General features: G+C 43.5%; 1 protein-coding gene across 4 annotated transcripts in view; it reads left to right on the plus strand.

Moving 5' to 3' along the window:
• The window catches only part of gabbr1b (gamma-aminobutyric acid (GABA) B receptor, 1b), a 165,132-nt gene that overhangs the window by 134,166 nt on the left and 13,466 nt on the right, over positions 1 to 17,500 (plus strand). For all 4 annotated transcript variants that reach the window (XM_058047926.1, XM_058047925.1, XM_058047927.1 and 1 more), the window contains 6 exons: positions 6,536 to 6,686; positions 9,026 to 9,158; positions 11,358 to 11,474; positions 13,052 to 13,159; positions 14,556 to 14,649; positions 16,863 to 16,990. In XM_058047926.1, the coding sequence (XP_057903909.1) occupies positions 6,536 to 6,686; positions 9,026 to 9,158; positions 11,358 to 11,474; positions 13,052 to 13,159; positions 14,556 to 14,649; positions 16,863 to 16,990 (731 nt within the window). The remainder of the gene's footprint in view (positions 1 to 6,535; positions 6,687 to 9,025; positions 9,159 to 11,357; positions 11,475 to 13,051; positions 13,160 to 14,555; positions 14,650 to 16,862; positions 16,991 to 17,500) is intronic.

Raw genomic sequence — 17,500 nt, forward strand, 5'->3', positions numbered from 1 at the left:
TACTGTTCTTGAGTTATTTCATTATGATAGCAGCTATCAAACTCTCTGTCACCCCTATACCCCAACCACTAGACCCAAACCCCCAGCCCCCAAACCTCAACCCTGACCCCTAATCCCTAACCCCAACCCCTAACCCCTAACCCCTAACCCCTAACCCCTAACCCCTAACCCCTTTACCCTATACCCTATACCCTATACCCTAACCCCAACCACCAAACCCCAACCACCAAACCCCAACCCCTAGCCCTTTTTTTTACAAATAACATCCGAACGGAAGGTCGGATGGACTTGGAACCAACTTCTGCCTACCCTAATTTGGCTATGATCTTTCGATTGAGACTCTGTATGACTTTCAGTTCTGGAGATACGACCGTTTTTTGAAAGTTACGCCCACTTCCGGTGGACACAGGAAGTTGGGAATGGTCCCAAAGGAAAGCTCCTGGCCACTATGGGGGGTAGGACTTAGTTTCAACTTGATTGGAGTTACTGTTCTTGAGTTATTTCATTATGATAGCAGCTATCAAACTCTCTGTCACCCCTATACCCCAACCACTAGACCCAAACCCCCAGCCCCCAAACCCCAACCCTGACCCCTAATCCCTAACCCCAACCCCTAACCCCTAACCGCTAACCCATTTACCCTATACCCTATACCCCAACCACCAAACCCCTAACCCAAACCCCAACACCTAACCCCAACCCTAGCCATTTTTTACAAATAACATCCGAACAGAAGGTCGGATGGACTTGGAACCAACTTCTGCCTACCCTAATTCAAATGATCTTTCGATTGAGACTCTGTATGACTTTCAGTTCTGGAGATACGACCGTTTTATGAAAGTTACGCCCACTTCTGGTGGACACAGGAAGTTGGGAATGGTCCCAAAGGAAAGCTCCTGGCCACTATGGGGGGGTAGGACTTAGTTTCAACTTGATTGGACTTACTGTTCTTGAGTTATTTCATTATGATAGCAGCTATCAAACTCTCTGTCACCCCTATACCCCAACCACTAGACCCAAACCCCCAGCCCCCAAACCCCAACCCTGACCCCTAATCCCTAAACCCAACCCCTAACCCCTAACCCCTAACCGCTAACCCCTAACCCCTAACCCCTTTACACTATACCCTATACCCTATACCCTATACCCTATACCCTATACCCTATACCCTATACCCTATACCCTATACCCCAACCACCAAACCCCAATCCCTAACCCAAACCCCAACCCCTAACCCCAACCCTAGCCATTTTTTACAAATAACATCCGAACAGAAGGTCGGATGGACTTGGAACCAACTTCTGCCTACCCTAATTCGGCTATGATCTTTCGATTGAGACTCAGTTCTGGAGATACGACCGTCTTTTTAAATTTATGCCCACTTCCGGTGGACACAGGAAGTTGTGAATGGTCCCAAAGGAAAGCTCCTGGCCACTATGGGGGGTAGGACTTAGTTTCATCTTGATTGGACTTACCGTTCTTGAGTGATAGCAGCTATCAAACTCTCCGTCACCCCAACCACCAAACCCTAACCCCTAATCGCTAACCCCAACGCAAACCCCAACCCAAATCCCAACCCTAACCCCTAACCCCTAAACCCTAACCTATCTATTCCTCTTTGTCTTTGTGGATTATTGTTGAATGGCCGATTGGGCTACCAGCGGGGACATGACGCACCGACTATAAAAAAGTTGCCTCTGCCTGATTCTGCACAGCACATGCAAACATCAAGCATAAGCCAAGCTTAAGTCACTCACATTGTAGACACACGAAGGACATAAAACAATAAAACACTAAATACAACCGTTCAATGAAACTCATTGGGAAAAGCCAAAACCCTAGCAACCTTTCCATCTGGATAATAAGTCCGCCAGACTGCCTGTTTATGACCGTCACCTTCAGCAGATCAGATACCTGGCATGTGGACTGCAGTGTTTCGGATTTCGGATGTCCCCCTTACGTTGTGCTGTGGGGGTTCGGGTTCCTGCCGGACGTTGGCCTCTACTAAAGCTGCCCTTTGTCGTTTTCGTGCACAGATATTGTTGGCATATCCAAGGCATTCAGGGTTAATCTAGTTGGGTTTTTTTTTTGGGGGGGGGGATCAGGATTTCATCTCTTCAATTTGCAGATTATGTAGTCCGCATGGCCTCACCGGGCTGTGACCTTCAGCGGTAAATCTGAGGCCGAGGTTATAGTTACAGAGTGAGGGAACAACCCAACTGCCAAGTGTCCTGGTGAGGTTCTACACACCACAAATATACAGTGTAACAGCAAAGATTCATCATCACAATATTTGAATGACTTGTTTATAGTCTTACCCCCCCATTCAGTTCTGACAGTTTCCACTCCTCTGAGAAGACTGGGTCTATTTTTATCTGTTGGTCCAGAAGATTATTTGTGACGTCAGAGGGCACCGAGGAGGGACAATCTGGCTTCCAGTTCATCCCAGAAATGTTTTACGGGCTTTGGGTCCTCTGTGGGCCGTGCTTTGTTGTATTGCGTCAGGCAGGAAGAGAAAATGACCTTACCCAAACTCTGGGATGTCACCGGGATTAAAAGATCGTGGAGGCTAAGCCCTGAGGTGTTTGTTTAGGAATGACACATTTTTCATTGCGACATACCCTTCATCGGTTCATTGATTATTTGAAGGGGGAATTTACCTTTCCGTCCCCGCCTTCTCTCGGAAAAAAAACAACCTCGACTCTCCTCTCAAAAGATCTTCTTTTTCTAAAATAATACAGATAGTTGGTTTGTAACAGTCGGTTTCCATCTTGTGTCATCTCAATGTATTCTTTGTGTGCAGGGACTGATGACTGATCTTTCCAGTCATTTTTGACTTAATGCAAGAAAATATCAGGAGATTGTTGACTGCGTTGAGACATGCCAGTCGAAATATTCTGATCGGATGTTGGCTTGTCGTCATACCGATAACAAAAACATATTTATATCTGTTCTTGTTTTATTTAGTTTGAACACACCTGGAGGTAAGAACTATTCAAAGAAAGTAGGATTTTTATGTGACAGTACTGTACCTGTACATTTGTCCTAACCAGATATTGTGACCGTGCTACTTTTAGCCAAAAGCTATAAATGCAGTAGCTAACTAAATAGGGGTTTGCTAGCCGACAAAAGCCGGTAACTTCAACAAACATCATTTCCATGATGAAATCGCTTCAGCCGAGGCCATTAAAACATGGCGGGGGGGGGGGGGGTTCAGGTGGTTGAAGCTTTGTGTTTTTGTACAAAATGAGACATAAACATTAAATAAAATTCAAAAATCCAGACCAATACTGGAGAAACAGACAGGTTGGTCTTCATAAGTTCACAAACGAAAATCGGGTGAAATACTGCTGTCAACCGTACAATTTGGCAAGCTGCACATTTCTATGTGGCACAAACATCCATACACAGTAAAGTGCAAATGTTGTCATTATATTCAGCAATACTCTGGTCGCATCTCATTTTGCTGTCTAGTCACTTCCTGAAGTCAAGTATTTGATTTGTGTGATGTGAGCTAGCTGCTGTGGAGTCGCTGCGTGTTAGCATGGTACGGAGAGCGGCGTAGACTAGCATGAGTTGTGGCTGACAACAGCTCCTGTGTGAGTATTCAGTACGCCATTGCAGTAGTATTCTACTACACTGACACCAAATATCCCTGTCCATGTTAGCATCTTATTCTATGTCTAAGATGTCGTATTTTCTATTGTTATGTCAACTAATTGGGCGACAGGTTTTTTATGCTTAAAGTATGAAACTATTCCGTATATAAACAAGGAATTCTACTTTGTGGAACCAATTAACCTCCAGTTTTTATGCCGATATTAGTTGATAATATTGGGCGGCCCACAACGTCGGACACCCCCTCAAATAGACCCAATTATGCGCATACATAAAGAAATAAGGAAAAAATGTTATGCTAACGGTTTAAAATCAGTGCCACCGTTGGATGTGGACTCGTCCAAACTAAGTTAAGTCAGTCAATCCTCCGATTTCCTCTTCCTGTCGATGTTTGCATCCCTTTCTCTTTTGAGGACAACATTCTCATATCTCGGCTCCACCTTCATCTCACCTCCCAGTATTTGTTCACAATCTCCTCTTCTCGCTTCTTCTTGGCAACCGCTGCCGCATCAGTGCCTTGTTCACACATCGCCATGGTAACCATTACGGGGCCTGTCGTCATGGTAACATACGTCCCGATTCCGCCGTCAAGGGCAGGGAAAGGTTTTAGTGTTGGAGAAAACATTTTCCCAAAGGACACCCGGTTACTTAAACACACTGACGACGCACACACAATTATTTTTGTGAGCCGCCCACACGCACACGGACGCTAAAGTGTGGACTGGACACATTTCAGCCCAATTTGGGTGACTTTTTCACTGCGGGGCGACTCACCCTGCTGGCATGAGATCAACTTTTTATGTCATTATTTTATGACACATCATCTCCTGCAAAGATGGAACTACTGTGTGGAATAATTACATCCAGTGGAACTTTGGTTAGCATCATTAATCCCTTCCCTTCTTTCCCTTTGGTCGGACCAAAATGTATTCCAAACCTTTCATAAAGTCAAAATTGTTAACACAAAACATGTTTTTATACATTTACATGCAGTGATGCTAATAAATGATGAAAGAACAAGATAAATGAACATTTACTTTTACCTTCATTGAAGACGTGATTGTTGCCAAAGACACAATGTGGCAGCAGGATCGACACTGACACCACCTTCCTGTTTTGCCATGACTTATTTCTGGAATTTTTAAATAGTTTTCTACTGATCATGGCTGCAAAATGAGCCAAAATGAAGTTAAAGAAAGTTTCCATTGGCAGCATTTCGATAAAGAATATTAAAATCAAGAAGTAACAGCAAGTTGTTGGTCGTACAGCAACATCGTGTCTTTGGCAACAATCAGGTCTTCAGTGAACGGAAAAGTGACCTTGTGTAATCTTGTGTAATGTTCATTGATTGCTTTCATGTGTATTTAGAATTGTTGTATGCATGTAAAACTATAAAAAGGAAGGTGTTTTTTGTGTTAATATTTGTCAGACTTGTGGCATAACTGTATTAGTTGGTAAAGAACTACAGTCAACCTCTGATGACAACTGACTTTTGCTTCCTGTATGGTAATAGAATGCCAATAAGGGTGCCTTGTTATAAAAATACATCAAGAAAACGATTGGGATCATGCAATATTTCATAATACAGCAAGACACACACAGTATCGTAGACTTAGCGGAAAATGTACGCAACAGATGAAGTGTACAAACGCAAAAGTTACAAACGCAAATTCCTGCCTGACTAAAATACTGTACTGACAGAAAGTGATAAGCGTTATTAGCTGTGATTGACTCTTATCTGAAGAACGTTGTAAATTATGCTTATCTCACGTTGCGATAAAGACTGTTTTCTGAGAAACGCTTCCAGAAAAAACATATGGCACTTCTAACAATGGTGTACTTTAATCTAAAATCACATTTTAATGTTCTGTTTCTTTTGCCTTGTTAAATATACTGATTTGTGGCTGACATTGCAATATCCTATAATAATGCTCGATATTTTTCTATTTTTAATAAAGATATTAATATTAATAATTAAAGATTGCATAAAATCTGTAGCTTGCAGAAAAAAACTAACTTCAGATTTGAACTCAGCACACTTAAATTGACTAAAAACAAGTCTTACTTTAAATGCAACATTTTGAGTGTTCCCCAGTGTTATAGCAGCGCATGTAGACAATAGATTGGAATATTCCTTTCCATGGATACCATTGCTTTCGGAAAGAGAAAAACTCCTCATGTAAACGTGGCTATTGTGTGTAGCTGCTCTATAGGAGTCCACAACTCAATACAAAGGGTCAAAAAATTTAGTCCCCTTTAAGGACTTTCCAAATGGTTGTCGTGGCTATGACCGATGACCAATGCTTCTGATTGGTTCTTCTGCACGCGGATTGTGGTTTGCGTATCCATGTTGTCTAGACCGGCAACAGTCGGAATCAGCCCGCATTTTCTCAGGCTAAACACAGCTTCCATCAGCCTTGGTTTCATCAGGGTAAATGTATTCATGCAAAGCGGAGGCTGATGAAAGAAATTAGGCAAATTAGCTTTTGAAGATAAAGACTGAATACAGAAGAATATGATGACAAGTACGTGGAAAAAATCAGGTAACTGTCACAATGAAAAGAAGAAAATAGGATTTCTTTTTTTCCAGTTTGTAACAGAGACGGAAACGTGGAATCAATGTTGGGAATGAATCTCTATTTGATTCAAGGTCAACTGGCCTTTTTTGGACTTTTTCCCATCATCCACAATCTTTATGGGAGACATGAACGTCTTTCTTTATTCTGTGTTCTAAAGGCAGTTAAGATAACGCAAAACACAGAAACCCACCAACAACGCTCCATTTCACAATGTGACCTTTTGAAGGATAAATCCCATCTTGGGACACGCCTGCCAACCAACGGTCCACTCCACACTGCAGTTCATTAACTTCAACTTCTCAGTGTTGTCGTTCTTCTCGTCTTTGTCTTCCTTTCAGGCTCTGGACCGCCTGCAGACCAGACCATGGTCATTGAGGAGTTCCGCTACCTGTCGCAGAAGCTGTTTGTCTCCATGTCTGTCTTCGCCGGCCTGGGAATCCTGCTGGCCGTCATCTGCCTCACCTTCAACATCTACAACAGCAGCGTCAGGTCCACAATCTCAGCCGTTACAAACAAACATGTCACCGCCATGTTGCTCCCTCAAGCGGAAAAGTATTTTACCTTCTGTCAGTTTTGCCGCCCAGCATGCATCACTCTGCGTCGTTCCCTGCGGGAGGCGAGGCGGGGATCTTCTACCTGTCTAACTGAAGGCATGAAAATGATTCAGTACTTCACAAAAGTGACTTTATCGCTGGCGGTAATTTGCTCATTATTTTGGAATATTTGATGGGCGATATTTATTTAAGGCTTCTGCGTTATTGCTGTAATTTCCTTTTTATGTTAAGAGGATCTGGCCTTGATTGGTTTCCTCTTCTTTTAGCGGCTTGATTGCATCTTTACTGTTTTAGCTGACACTCACTGCTCTTCGGGGTATCGTTTTCTGCTTTCAGGGAACTTTAAAAAACAACTCGTACTACTTGCTCAGCACAAAAAAAAAACACAAACATGTAGTTATTGGTATGATCGGAGCAAAGGGACAAATATTTCCCAAAAATGTTTGGAAACTGGATGTGCAAATGAGATGAGGACTGAGGTTTTATACAATTCATCTATTTTTATAGCATTGGCTGGAGCTAACACGTTAGCTTTTCCTCTCTATGGAAGGACCGATCATTCATTCATCCTTACGAGGGTCGCGGGGGTGCTGGAGCCTATCCCACCCTGGACTGGTGGCCAGCCAATCCCAGGGCACATATAGACAAACAACCATTCACACTCACATTCATACCTATGGACAATTTGGAGTGGCTAATTAACCTAGCATGTTTTTGGAATGTGGGAGGAAACCGGAGTACCCGTAGAAAAGCCACGCATGCACAGGGAGAACATGCAAACTCCACACAGAGATGCCCGAGGGTGGAATTGAACTTGGGTCTCCTAGCTGTGAGGCCTGCACGCAAAACACTCGACCACCGTGCAGCCCATTCTCATTACTTGCGCGGCCTCACCAGACGGACATCATTCCACTCATATTCACGCCTGTGGACAATATGGAGTCTACATTGAATATAATAAGCAGGTTTTAGACCTGTGGGAAGAAACACGATCATTGCAAGAAAACTCACGTAAGAACCTGGATCTTCTGACTCTGTGAGCAAAGTGCTAGCCACTAATTCCGTTTGTGGCCCCCACTAAAAATGTAAATGTGAATGCTGCCAATGGCTTTAATGGTTTTTAGAATCAACCATAAGAAAGTAGAAGCTGCTGGTAGGTTCATTTTCCAATAAATGGAGCATGGAAGCATCATCTGCCCATCAAGAGTTGAAGAACACAGCCTTTGAAAGGCAAAATCTTGTGGACCGAATGTCATGATTCTTTGATGGCTAAGGCCAAAAAAAGCTTTCTCTCTTTGAACCCGATGGGATTGTTGGGCTTGGGATTGCTGCTGGACTTGGACGCATGAAGACAAAAAAGTCAAGTGGTAGACCCAAAAAGGTCCGTCAAGACACGGGACCATCCTTGGTCCAAATGAAAGTTGCTACTGGTGAGGAGTGCGGTCCAATAACCATCAGACACCATCTGAGAAAGCTTTTAAGAAGAAGAACGGCCTTCACTGGCCTCGTCTCCTTCAAGGCATCAAACCTGGGGGGTTAGATGAAAAGGTGGATTGTAACCGTGATGGTGCGGAAGGCTTCCAGCGTTACTGGCATGCAAGGAGATCCTACTTGAGATGTTTTCCGCACAGCACAGTGGAGGGGGCGCCATCATGATCCTTCAACGGAACAATGGAGCCTCGTGTTGTGCACGGGCGTCAAACGGCACCTAGCTATGTTGGGCATCCCTGATGACTTCAGGTCCTTAATGGCTGGCTTTTTCAACGCCCACTGGGAAAAGGGCTTCTTTGAGAAGTCCATAAGACCAGGACCATCCTGCGTGTTCCCCTGATCTATACCCAACTGAGAACTTTTGGGCATGGATGACAACGAACCTCAGTTCCAGGCAGCGGATGCCCTCCGTGACGCCATGTTCACCACCTGGAGCAACATTCCTGGAACTCCTGGAAGAACTGGCATCAAGCATCCTCGAGGACATTGTCCAGCTGATGAAGAAGAATGATGCAGCGACGCATGACTGACTCCTCACCCTCGGATAAGGAGTGTCTAAAGATTTTACAGAAATAGGAAAAGCCAGCAGGGTTGAAGACAATCAGGTCAGCGAGTCCTGCCAATCAGGGGTCCCTTATTTATTCATCAGTGAGTTGGCAGCCATGTTGTTTGTCCGTGCTACTTTGTCGTGACACAAATCAGCTGATGGACTGACTATGAATATGAATATGAACAGCACGTTTATGGAGAAGGAAATGTTTGCTTATTTCGGTTCTTTTCCAGGTATATCCAGAACTCCCAGCCCTACCTGAACAACATGACGGCAGTGGGCTGCATGATGGCTCTGGCTGCTGTCTTCCCTCTGGGCATCGATGGCCTTCATGTCCACAGGAAGCATTTCCCCGTCGTCTGCCAGGTACACTTTTAACTTCTCCTAACTGAATCTCCTGGGCGGTTGCCATGGAGACAGGACTTTATGTAGACATCCATATGGCGGGGTTTCATCTGTGGCCTGGGTCCTCAATGTTGACAGGATGCATGAACTAAATTCAAGAATAATTTGAATATTTTTCTTAATGTGATTGACAATATTGAAGTCATACTTTATTTATTTCACATCTCCATTCAGACAGTAGGATCATTTAGTGGCCATTCATTCATTTTCTACCGCTTGTCCTCACCAGGGTGGCGGGGGTGCTGGAGCCTATCCCAGCTGGACTGTTGGCCAGCCAATCCCAGGCCACATATAGGCAAACAACCATTTTTCGGGCGAGCCAGCCAATCACAGGGCACATATAGGCAAACAACCATTCTTCGGGCGAGCCAGCCAATCACAGGGCACATATGGGCAAACAACCATTCTTCGGGCGAGCCAGCCAATCACAGGGCACATATGGGCAAACAACCATTCTTCGGGCGAGCCAGCCAATCACAGGGCACATATGGGCAAACAACCATTCTTCGGGCGAGCCAGCCAATCACAGGGCACATATGGGCAAACAACCATTGTTTGGGCGAGCCAGCCAATCACAGGGCACATATAGGCAAACAACCATTCTTCGGGCGAGCCAGCCAATACAGGGCATATATGGGCAAACAACCATTCTTCGGGCGAGCCAGCCAATCACAGGGCACATATAGACAAACAACCATTGTTTGGGCGAGCCAGCCAATCACAGGGCACATATAGGTAAACAACCATTGTTCGGGCGAGCCAGCCAATACAGGGCACATATAGACAAACAACCATTCTTCGGGCGAGCCAGCCAATCCCAGGGTACATATAGGCAAACAACCATTTTTCGGGCGAGCCAGCCAATCACAGGGCACATATGGGCAAACAACCATTCTTCGGGCGAGCCAGCCAATACAGGGCACATATGGGCAAACAACCATTGTTCGGGCGAGCCAGCCAATCACAGGGCACATATAGGCAAACAACCATTCTTCAGGCGAGCCAGCCAATCCCAGGGCACATATAGACAAACAACCATTCTTCGGGCGAGCCAGCCAATCACAGGCCACATATAGGCAAACAACCATTCTTCGGGCGAGCCAGCCAATACAAGGAAACATATGGGCAAACAACCATTGTTCGGGCGAGCCAGCCAATCACAGGGCACATATGGGCAAACAACCATTGTTCGGGCGAGCCAGCCAATCACAGGGCACATATAGGCAAACAACCATTTTTCGGGCGAACCAGCCAATCACAGGGCACATATAGACAAACAACCATTCTTCGGGCGAGCCAGCCAATCACAGGGCACATATAGGCAAACAACCATTCACACTCACATTCATACCTATGGACAATTTGGAGTGGCTAATTAACCTAGCATGTTTTTGGAATGTGGGAGGAAACCGGAGTACCCGGAGAAAACCCACGCATGCACGGGGAGAACATGCAAACTCCACACAGAGATGGCCGAGGGTGGAATTGAACCAGGGTCTCCTAGCTGTGAGGCCTGTGCACTAACCACTCGATTAGCGATTAGCGATAGCACAGGATCAGCGAGCCGCCTGTCACATGGTTCCATCGAATGGATAGTGTGATAAAAAAAAAACATTGCAGATGTTGACAGAGTTTGTCAGATCCCATCTCATCAAAATGTCTGATCCGTGTGTGATACGCTTCCTCATCTCTCAAGCAAACCCAGCCATCATCATCGTCACTTCTAATTATGCCTGTCCTGTGTGACTTATGATGTGAAAGTCAAAAATGGATTATGAATATGGCTGCTACATATTTCCAAAAAATAAGCCAAGGTGACCTGAAGTCTTTACTTGGTGTCAAGCCCCCCCCCCCCCCCCCCCCCCGAGACTCAGAGGCAAACTAATGAACAAATTAAATTGGAAAACCATCTCCCTATCGAAAAAGATAATTACCTTCTCAATCTTAATTCCATTGGTAGTTGAGGGCCATCCCTGGCGTTGTCCATTGCAAACCAGATGCACAATGTCGGCATTTCAAGGTCATTTGAGAAAGTCTATTAAACTGAGACGAGGCTTCATGACGGCGAGTGTCCGTGACGCTGATTTGATTCATTTCTTCGAGATACGAATCCGCCCGCCATCACTGTCAACTTTTTTCTGTCTTTGTTTTGTCGGCTAGTTCCGCCTGTGGCTGCTGGGTCTGGGTTTCAGCCTGGCATACGGCAGCATGTTCACCAAGATCTGGTGGGTCCACACCGTCTTCACCAAGAAGGATGAGAAGAAGGACAAGAGGAAGGTAATTGTGAGGACGGGATTTACTCAGCGTTCGTTAAACCCTGCCGAGCAGCAGAGTTCACCTTTATTTGACCATCTCCTTCAAGGTCGAGCTTGGTCAAGGTCAACCTAGTCTTGGACTCTTTTACATGAGCTCACCCCGCGTGTTGCATCTATTTGTCCTGTTGCCTTTGTGCTGCCATGGTAACAGCCACACAACTCCTGTATCGACATACGCGAGCCATGCTACAGTGGTGTCTAAGGTGTGGCCCGGGGGCCATTTTTTTCCCTGTGAAAATAAAAAACTTAAACAGCAAAAATGAAAATGACAGTCAAAATATTTTGGGTAAAAATTTGTAATGTAACAAGAATAGTGAGAAACGGAACATAACTTTATTGACATAAAGCTGAAATATAACAGAAAAAAATAGTTTAAAGTTGACATATTAATTATTATATTATTATTATATTATTTTCAATACATGAAAAATTAGGCTTCAGGAAAAAAATACTTGAATGTTACAAGAATAAAGTCAGATTATTATTTGGAATAAATTGATAATCAGAGAAGAAAAAACAGCTTTAATTGTACGAGAAAGTCATATGAAAAAATTAACTAAAAAATTAACTAAGAAAAAATTAACTAAAAAAATTGTCATTTTAGTAGCATCGATATTAAGAGAATGATATATTTGTTATTTTTTCCGTTTTAATATTATGAGGAAAAACTTTGGGTTGAATATCATGGGAGTAAAATCAAAATATTATGGGAATAATTTTATGATAAGACATTGTATGAAGATGATATTAATTATATGCTTTTTTCTGCTACTGTATATTACAAGGCTGAGATGCATTGACATATTTTTTTTACTTCTTAGCATTTCTACATGTGCGGCTTTCCAAAACATCATGGTCCCTCGGCCCGGGATGATAATAAATGAAAGATGAATGATATGATAAATGTAATAAAAGAAGATTATCTCCCGGTCTTAATATATGTCCAAGTGGATTGGTGTGTGTTTTCCTCATCTCTGGCATCCAAACAGGCAGGAAGAGAGTTCACGTAAAACAACGGCATGAAGGGAGTGAGCCCTTTTGTCATCTCGGTGGGTGGTGACGGGGCCGCTAGCATACACACAGAGAGCGGAAGAGTGTAAGGTAGTGGAAATGACATTAAATGTACTGTAAAATAACTAATTTTTTCATTCGATTTTTCTCAAATATTTTGACTTTATTCTTATGAAATGACTGCTGATTGATGAATTTTTGCTGTTTATTATTGTTATTATATTTGTAGTTTTCTTGTGAAATGACAGTATGTGCTTGTGGCCACTAAAAGACCCCCCTAGAAGACCGTCCGATGGGTGTTTGTGTATCTTTCCTGCCCCGCTGCCGTCACGGCCCAGCGCTCTGGGGGCAGATTGGATTGGCCCCCGTTAGTGATGGATCATTGTTTCTGGCGCAGCTCAGGCTAGTCTATTTGCGGCTTCATAAATCCCTCCTTTAAAAAACATTACATCCAGCGGGGGGGATTTGTGCCTTCTGCCGCCCCCTCCGTGTGTTTGATGACCGGCACCCTGCTGTGTGTCCCCGCAGCACCTGGAGCCGTGGAAATTCTACACCACCGTCGCCGTCCTCCTTGGCATCGATTTCTTGTCCCTCATGATCTGGCAGATTGTGGACCCTTTACATATCACGGTGGAGGTACAATCATCTCGTCACATTGACGTTCATTCTGCTTTTTCCAGGATGTATATATATATATATATATATGATATATATATAGATGCATATACGTATGTACGTCTGTATATGCTTATGTTCCCAGCCTTACTGGGGGACTTGGGGACCCCATGACTAGGACCCTTCCTCTTTGCTTTCTACTTGGTCCCACGTAGCGTCATATTTACAAAGCATCTCATATCACTTTTATGCAGATGAGTACTAAATATGCTTAGCACATGCAAAAAACTACCATGCCCCCCCCACCCCCCCACCATGCATTTAGGCACCTTTTTTCGCACAGTTTTGACATTACTGTTTCCAAAGGTAGCAGCTTGAAAATAGCTGGAGATAAAGGCTAAAGGCTAAAGGCAAAAAGGCTAAATGCTAAATGCTAACTAAACAGGTTTGTGATGAGAGAAAAAATCACTCATGGAATTTGTCAGAATTTGTGGGCTCCCGTCTCATCAAAAATGTCTGCTGCGATACGCTTCCTCGTCTCTCAAGCAAACCCAGCCATCATCATCGTCACTTCTAATTATGTCTGTGAATATCATCGTTCATTCATGTCGTTGTAGTTTCCTGTCTAGCCTATTAATTAGCGGTGCATTTTTTTCCTGCGGATGCTGAGTTTTTTGTTTTAACATTCCGGCCATTCCAAACATGGTTCGCTGCAGCGAGTACGCAGTAGTTAAAAAAATTATTATTATTATTATTATTGGCACCGTATTTGCTGAGATGGCTCGTTAAATTCATCAATGTTGAGACTTTGGCTTCAGGGTAAAACATAATAACGATAACTAAAATCTTTTCTCATCTTCGGCTTTTATGGAAAATCAAATCATTTTGATCTTTGCACCATTTTGAGCAATTTTGTCACGTCTGGACTAGTGTGATGTACTTTTCTCGAAATCTGCACTTATGAACCAAATAGCCAAACTTAGGCGCCAAATAACCCTAACCCTAACCCTAACCCCCCCCCCCCCCCCCCCCCGATTCTCACGGCCCTGCAGTGTTGCATAATTGATTTTAAGATTTGATTGTTAGTTTTTAAGGCCTTTCAGTCAAATGTACACTCCAGTGCGCTCATTGAGGTCCGAAGGCCAGCTCCAACTAGCGGGGCCTAAGATGAAACTTAAGACCTGGGGAGACCGGGCCTTTTCTGTAGCTGTGGAACACTGCCCCCCCTCAAGTCCTTCTATTGTTGAGTGATCATGACTGTATTGTTATGATTCTGTAACTGGATGCTTCTACCATGAATTGTTGCTCTTCTTTTCCAATACTGCTAATAGTAGTACTGGATGGACGGTGTATACGGTATACTGTATGCTCTACCTGCACTGTATGTTTCACCTGGACTGTTGTTGCATGCAAGCAGAAATTCACCCGAGAGGCCCCTAAAGGTGACCAGGATGTTTTGATCCAGCCGTTGTTGGAGCACTGCAGCTCTGAGAAGATGAACACCTGGCTGGGTAGGTTCAATTCCTGTATATCACCATCACTATTTATCATTGGTAGATTTATTTTTTCATTCATTTTCTACCGTTTATCCTCACGAGGGTCGAGGACGTGCTGGAGCCTATCCCAGCTGGACTGGTGGCCAGCCAATCCCAGGGCACATATAGACAAACAACCATTCACACTCACATTCATACCTATGGACAATTTGGAGTGGCTAATTAACCTAGCATGTTTTTGGAATGTGGGAGGAAACCGGAGTACCCGGAGAAAACCCACGCATGCACGGGGAGAACGTGCAAACTCCACACAGAGATGGCCGAGGGTGGAATTGAACTCGGGTCTCCTAGCTGTGAGGCCTGCGTGCTAACCACTCGGCCAGGGAGAGAGAAGATCAACACAAAAAGCATTGAATACTAAATTTTATTTACCTTTGTGATTTTTTTTTTTTGTTTACCTCCGCCAAGGCTCGTGTAGCGCAGCACAAGGTTTTTACCGTGTTTGTTAGCGTTCAAAATAACTTTAAAAGTTCTGAAAAAATTTGGATGAAATTTTCAGGAATTGGCGGAAATGAGATATGGAATGGAACTGATTCCATTTCAGGGGGTGATCCGGATCACCGTCTGGATCCGGAAAAGTAACATTCCCACATAGGACCATTTGTCCCGTGCCTGTTTTTTTGCCATTTGTGCATAAAACAGAACAAAAATCACTTGGAGGGAAAACAACTTTCCACCGGGTTCTACAAAATATCTAAGACTGATCCCAAAAATGTTGGATTATTTTGGTCTGAATCACATTATGGGGCGGGGGGGCTTTGGTGCTTGGTGGAGGTCTGTTGCCGACTGTGATCCTGCATGGTGCATAGTCATTGTAATTATGAAAGTACACACATGGAGGAAATGATCTCAATTACCGAGCCAAATGGACAAACGGCGATGAGCACGTAGCATAGCTTATTTAGCACAGAGCTAGCTAGCATTATTACTGACAGCATCGGACGAGGTGAAAGGAAGAATAGAAGATTGTCGGAGAAAGTCATACACTTAAATGTCAATCAAGCGTCACACATGGTGTGTTCAAGGACTTCTGATCAAAGCGACAGCAACACCCGAAGATACATTATTCATGAAAACATAAATTGTTCTTCCATGTGCAAAATTGGGGGCTCTCTAACATAGTCAGTATTGTTGTATCTGTAAAATTGTCATGCAATCTGCTATTATTATTTATTATTTTATATTTATATTTAAATATTTTACAAATAATAAAATATAATAATTAAAATAAAATTAAAATAATAAGTATTATATTATTATTATGTAAAATATGCAAATATAACAATATTATTATATATAATTAATATAATAATTAGCATTAATATAATAAATATAATAATCATAATAGTTATAATAATAATATAATAATTATTATTTTAATTTTTATTATTATTATGTGCTTGTGTCCCTTTTTTCAGGAGCACTTTGTAAACAACAGACCATGTCAAAAAACGAAATTGATACAACCATCAAAAGGTTGGCTCAGGCCATGATGCCAGGTTGTATGTTGACTTTAAATGAAATACTTTGGAAAGATTGGGCGGGCCGTATTCAAACACTTGGCGGGCCGGATGTGGCCCCCGGGCCGTAGTTTGCCCACCCCTGATCTAGTGCAAGTGTGTCCAAAGGTTGTTTATTGGCCCCCGTGGGACGTTCTAAATGTAGAATTTAAAATTAACAAACCATATTGCACACTAACCAAGTGGGTGTACGCAAACCAAAGCACATTTTTAGAAAAAATGACCTATGTTAACTGGGGCGGACCTTAACTGAGGTACCACATTATAAAAGTCCGTAGTAGTGTTCCATTGATGACACAATAGCCACCTCATCTGTGCACAAATAGGAAGTCAAAACAGGAACAAAGCTGCACGGCGGTCGAGTGGTTAGCATGCAGACCTCACAGCTAGAGGACCAGGGTTCAATTCCACCCTGGGACATCTTCTAACTTTTCCCACATTTTGTGTCACCCGGTTTCCAATAAAGCTACCATGAAGTTCATACCATTTGGGAGGGAGGGGGTAAACCTACAGTCAGTACTTTGGCACCAGTGTGCCTTTTCAAAGTAATACTATGTCATTTGTGTACTCCTGTAAAACAGCCTAAACTGAGGCTGCGTTTGGGAATCAGACGTGTCCCTTCCCTGAGCGTGTCCTCCGTCCTTCCAGGCGTGGTGTACGGCTACAAGGGCTTACTGCTGTTGCTGGGCATCTTCCTGGCTTACGAGACCAAGTCCATTTCCACAGAGAAGATCAACGACCACCGAGCTGTGGGCATGGCCATCTACAACGTTGCTGTGAGTTGGACACACATGTTCCACTTCACGGGTTCATGAACACGCCTAAAACACGCTCTCATCCTGCGTCACGCTCCAATGAAGACGCTTCGTGGTCCCTGATGGGGACTCACCCAGCCCAATCGGTGGGCTTCAACAAGGCCAAAGGGGGCCGCTGGGCTTTGCAGCAACATTAGCAAAGCATAATTGCTAATTGCTAATTTTTCATCATATTACCACAAAAAAATATCATTTTTTTATCTTAATATTTTGACTTAATTCTTGTCTAATTATTACTGATTTTCCATTTTTTTCTTGTTAAGTTCTATTTTTAGACATGTCTTCATCTCGGGTTTAGTCTCACGAGACCAGTTTTCAGCAGCGTGCTACAAATGGCCCCCAGGCCCCACTTTGGTCACTGCAGTACCAAGCGGTCGTACTCTTTTGGGATGTACTGTTGGTCCATCGGTTAGCCATAGCTAATAGCTAATAGCTAGCCATGATTGATGGTCGTATGTCATGTTCATACCA

The sequence above is a fragment of the Doryrhamphus excisus genome, chromosome 14 (assembly GCF_030265055.1).
Source record: "Doryrhamphus excisus isolate RoL2022-K1 chromosome 14, RoL_Dexc_1.0, whole genome shotgun sequence".
NCBI lineage: Eukaryota > Metazoa > Chordata > Actinopteri > Syngnathiformes > Syngnathidae > Doryrhamphus > Doryrhamphus excisus.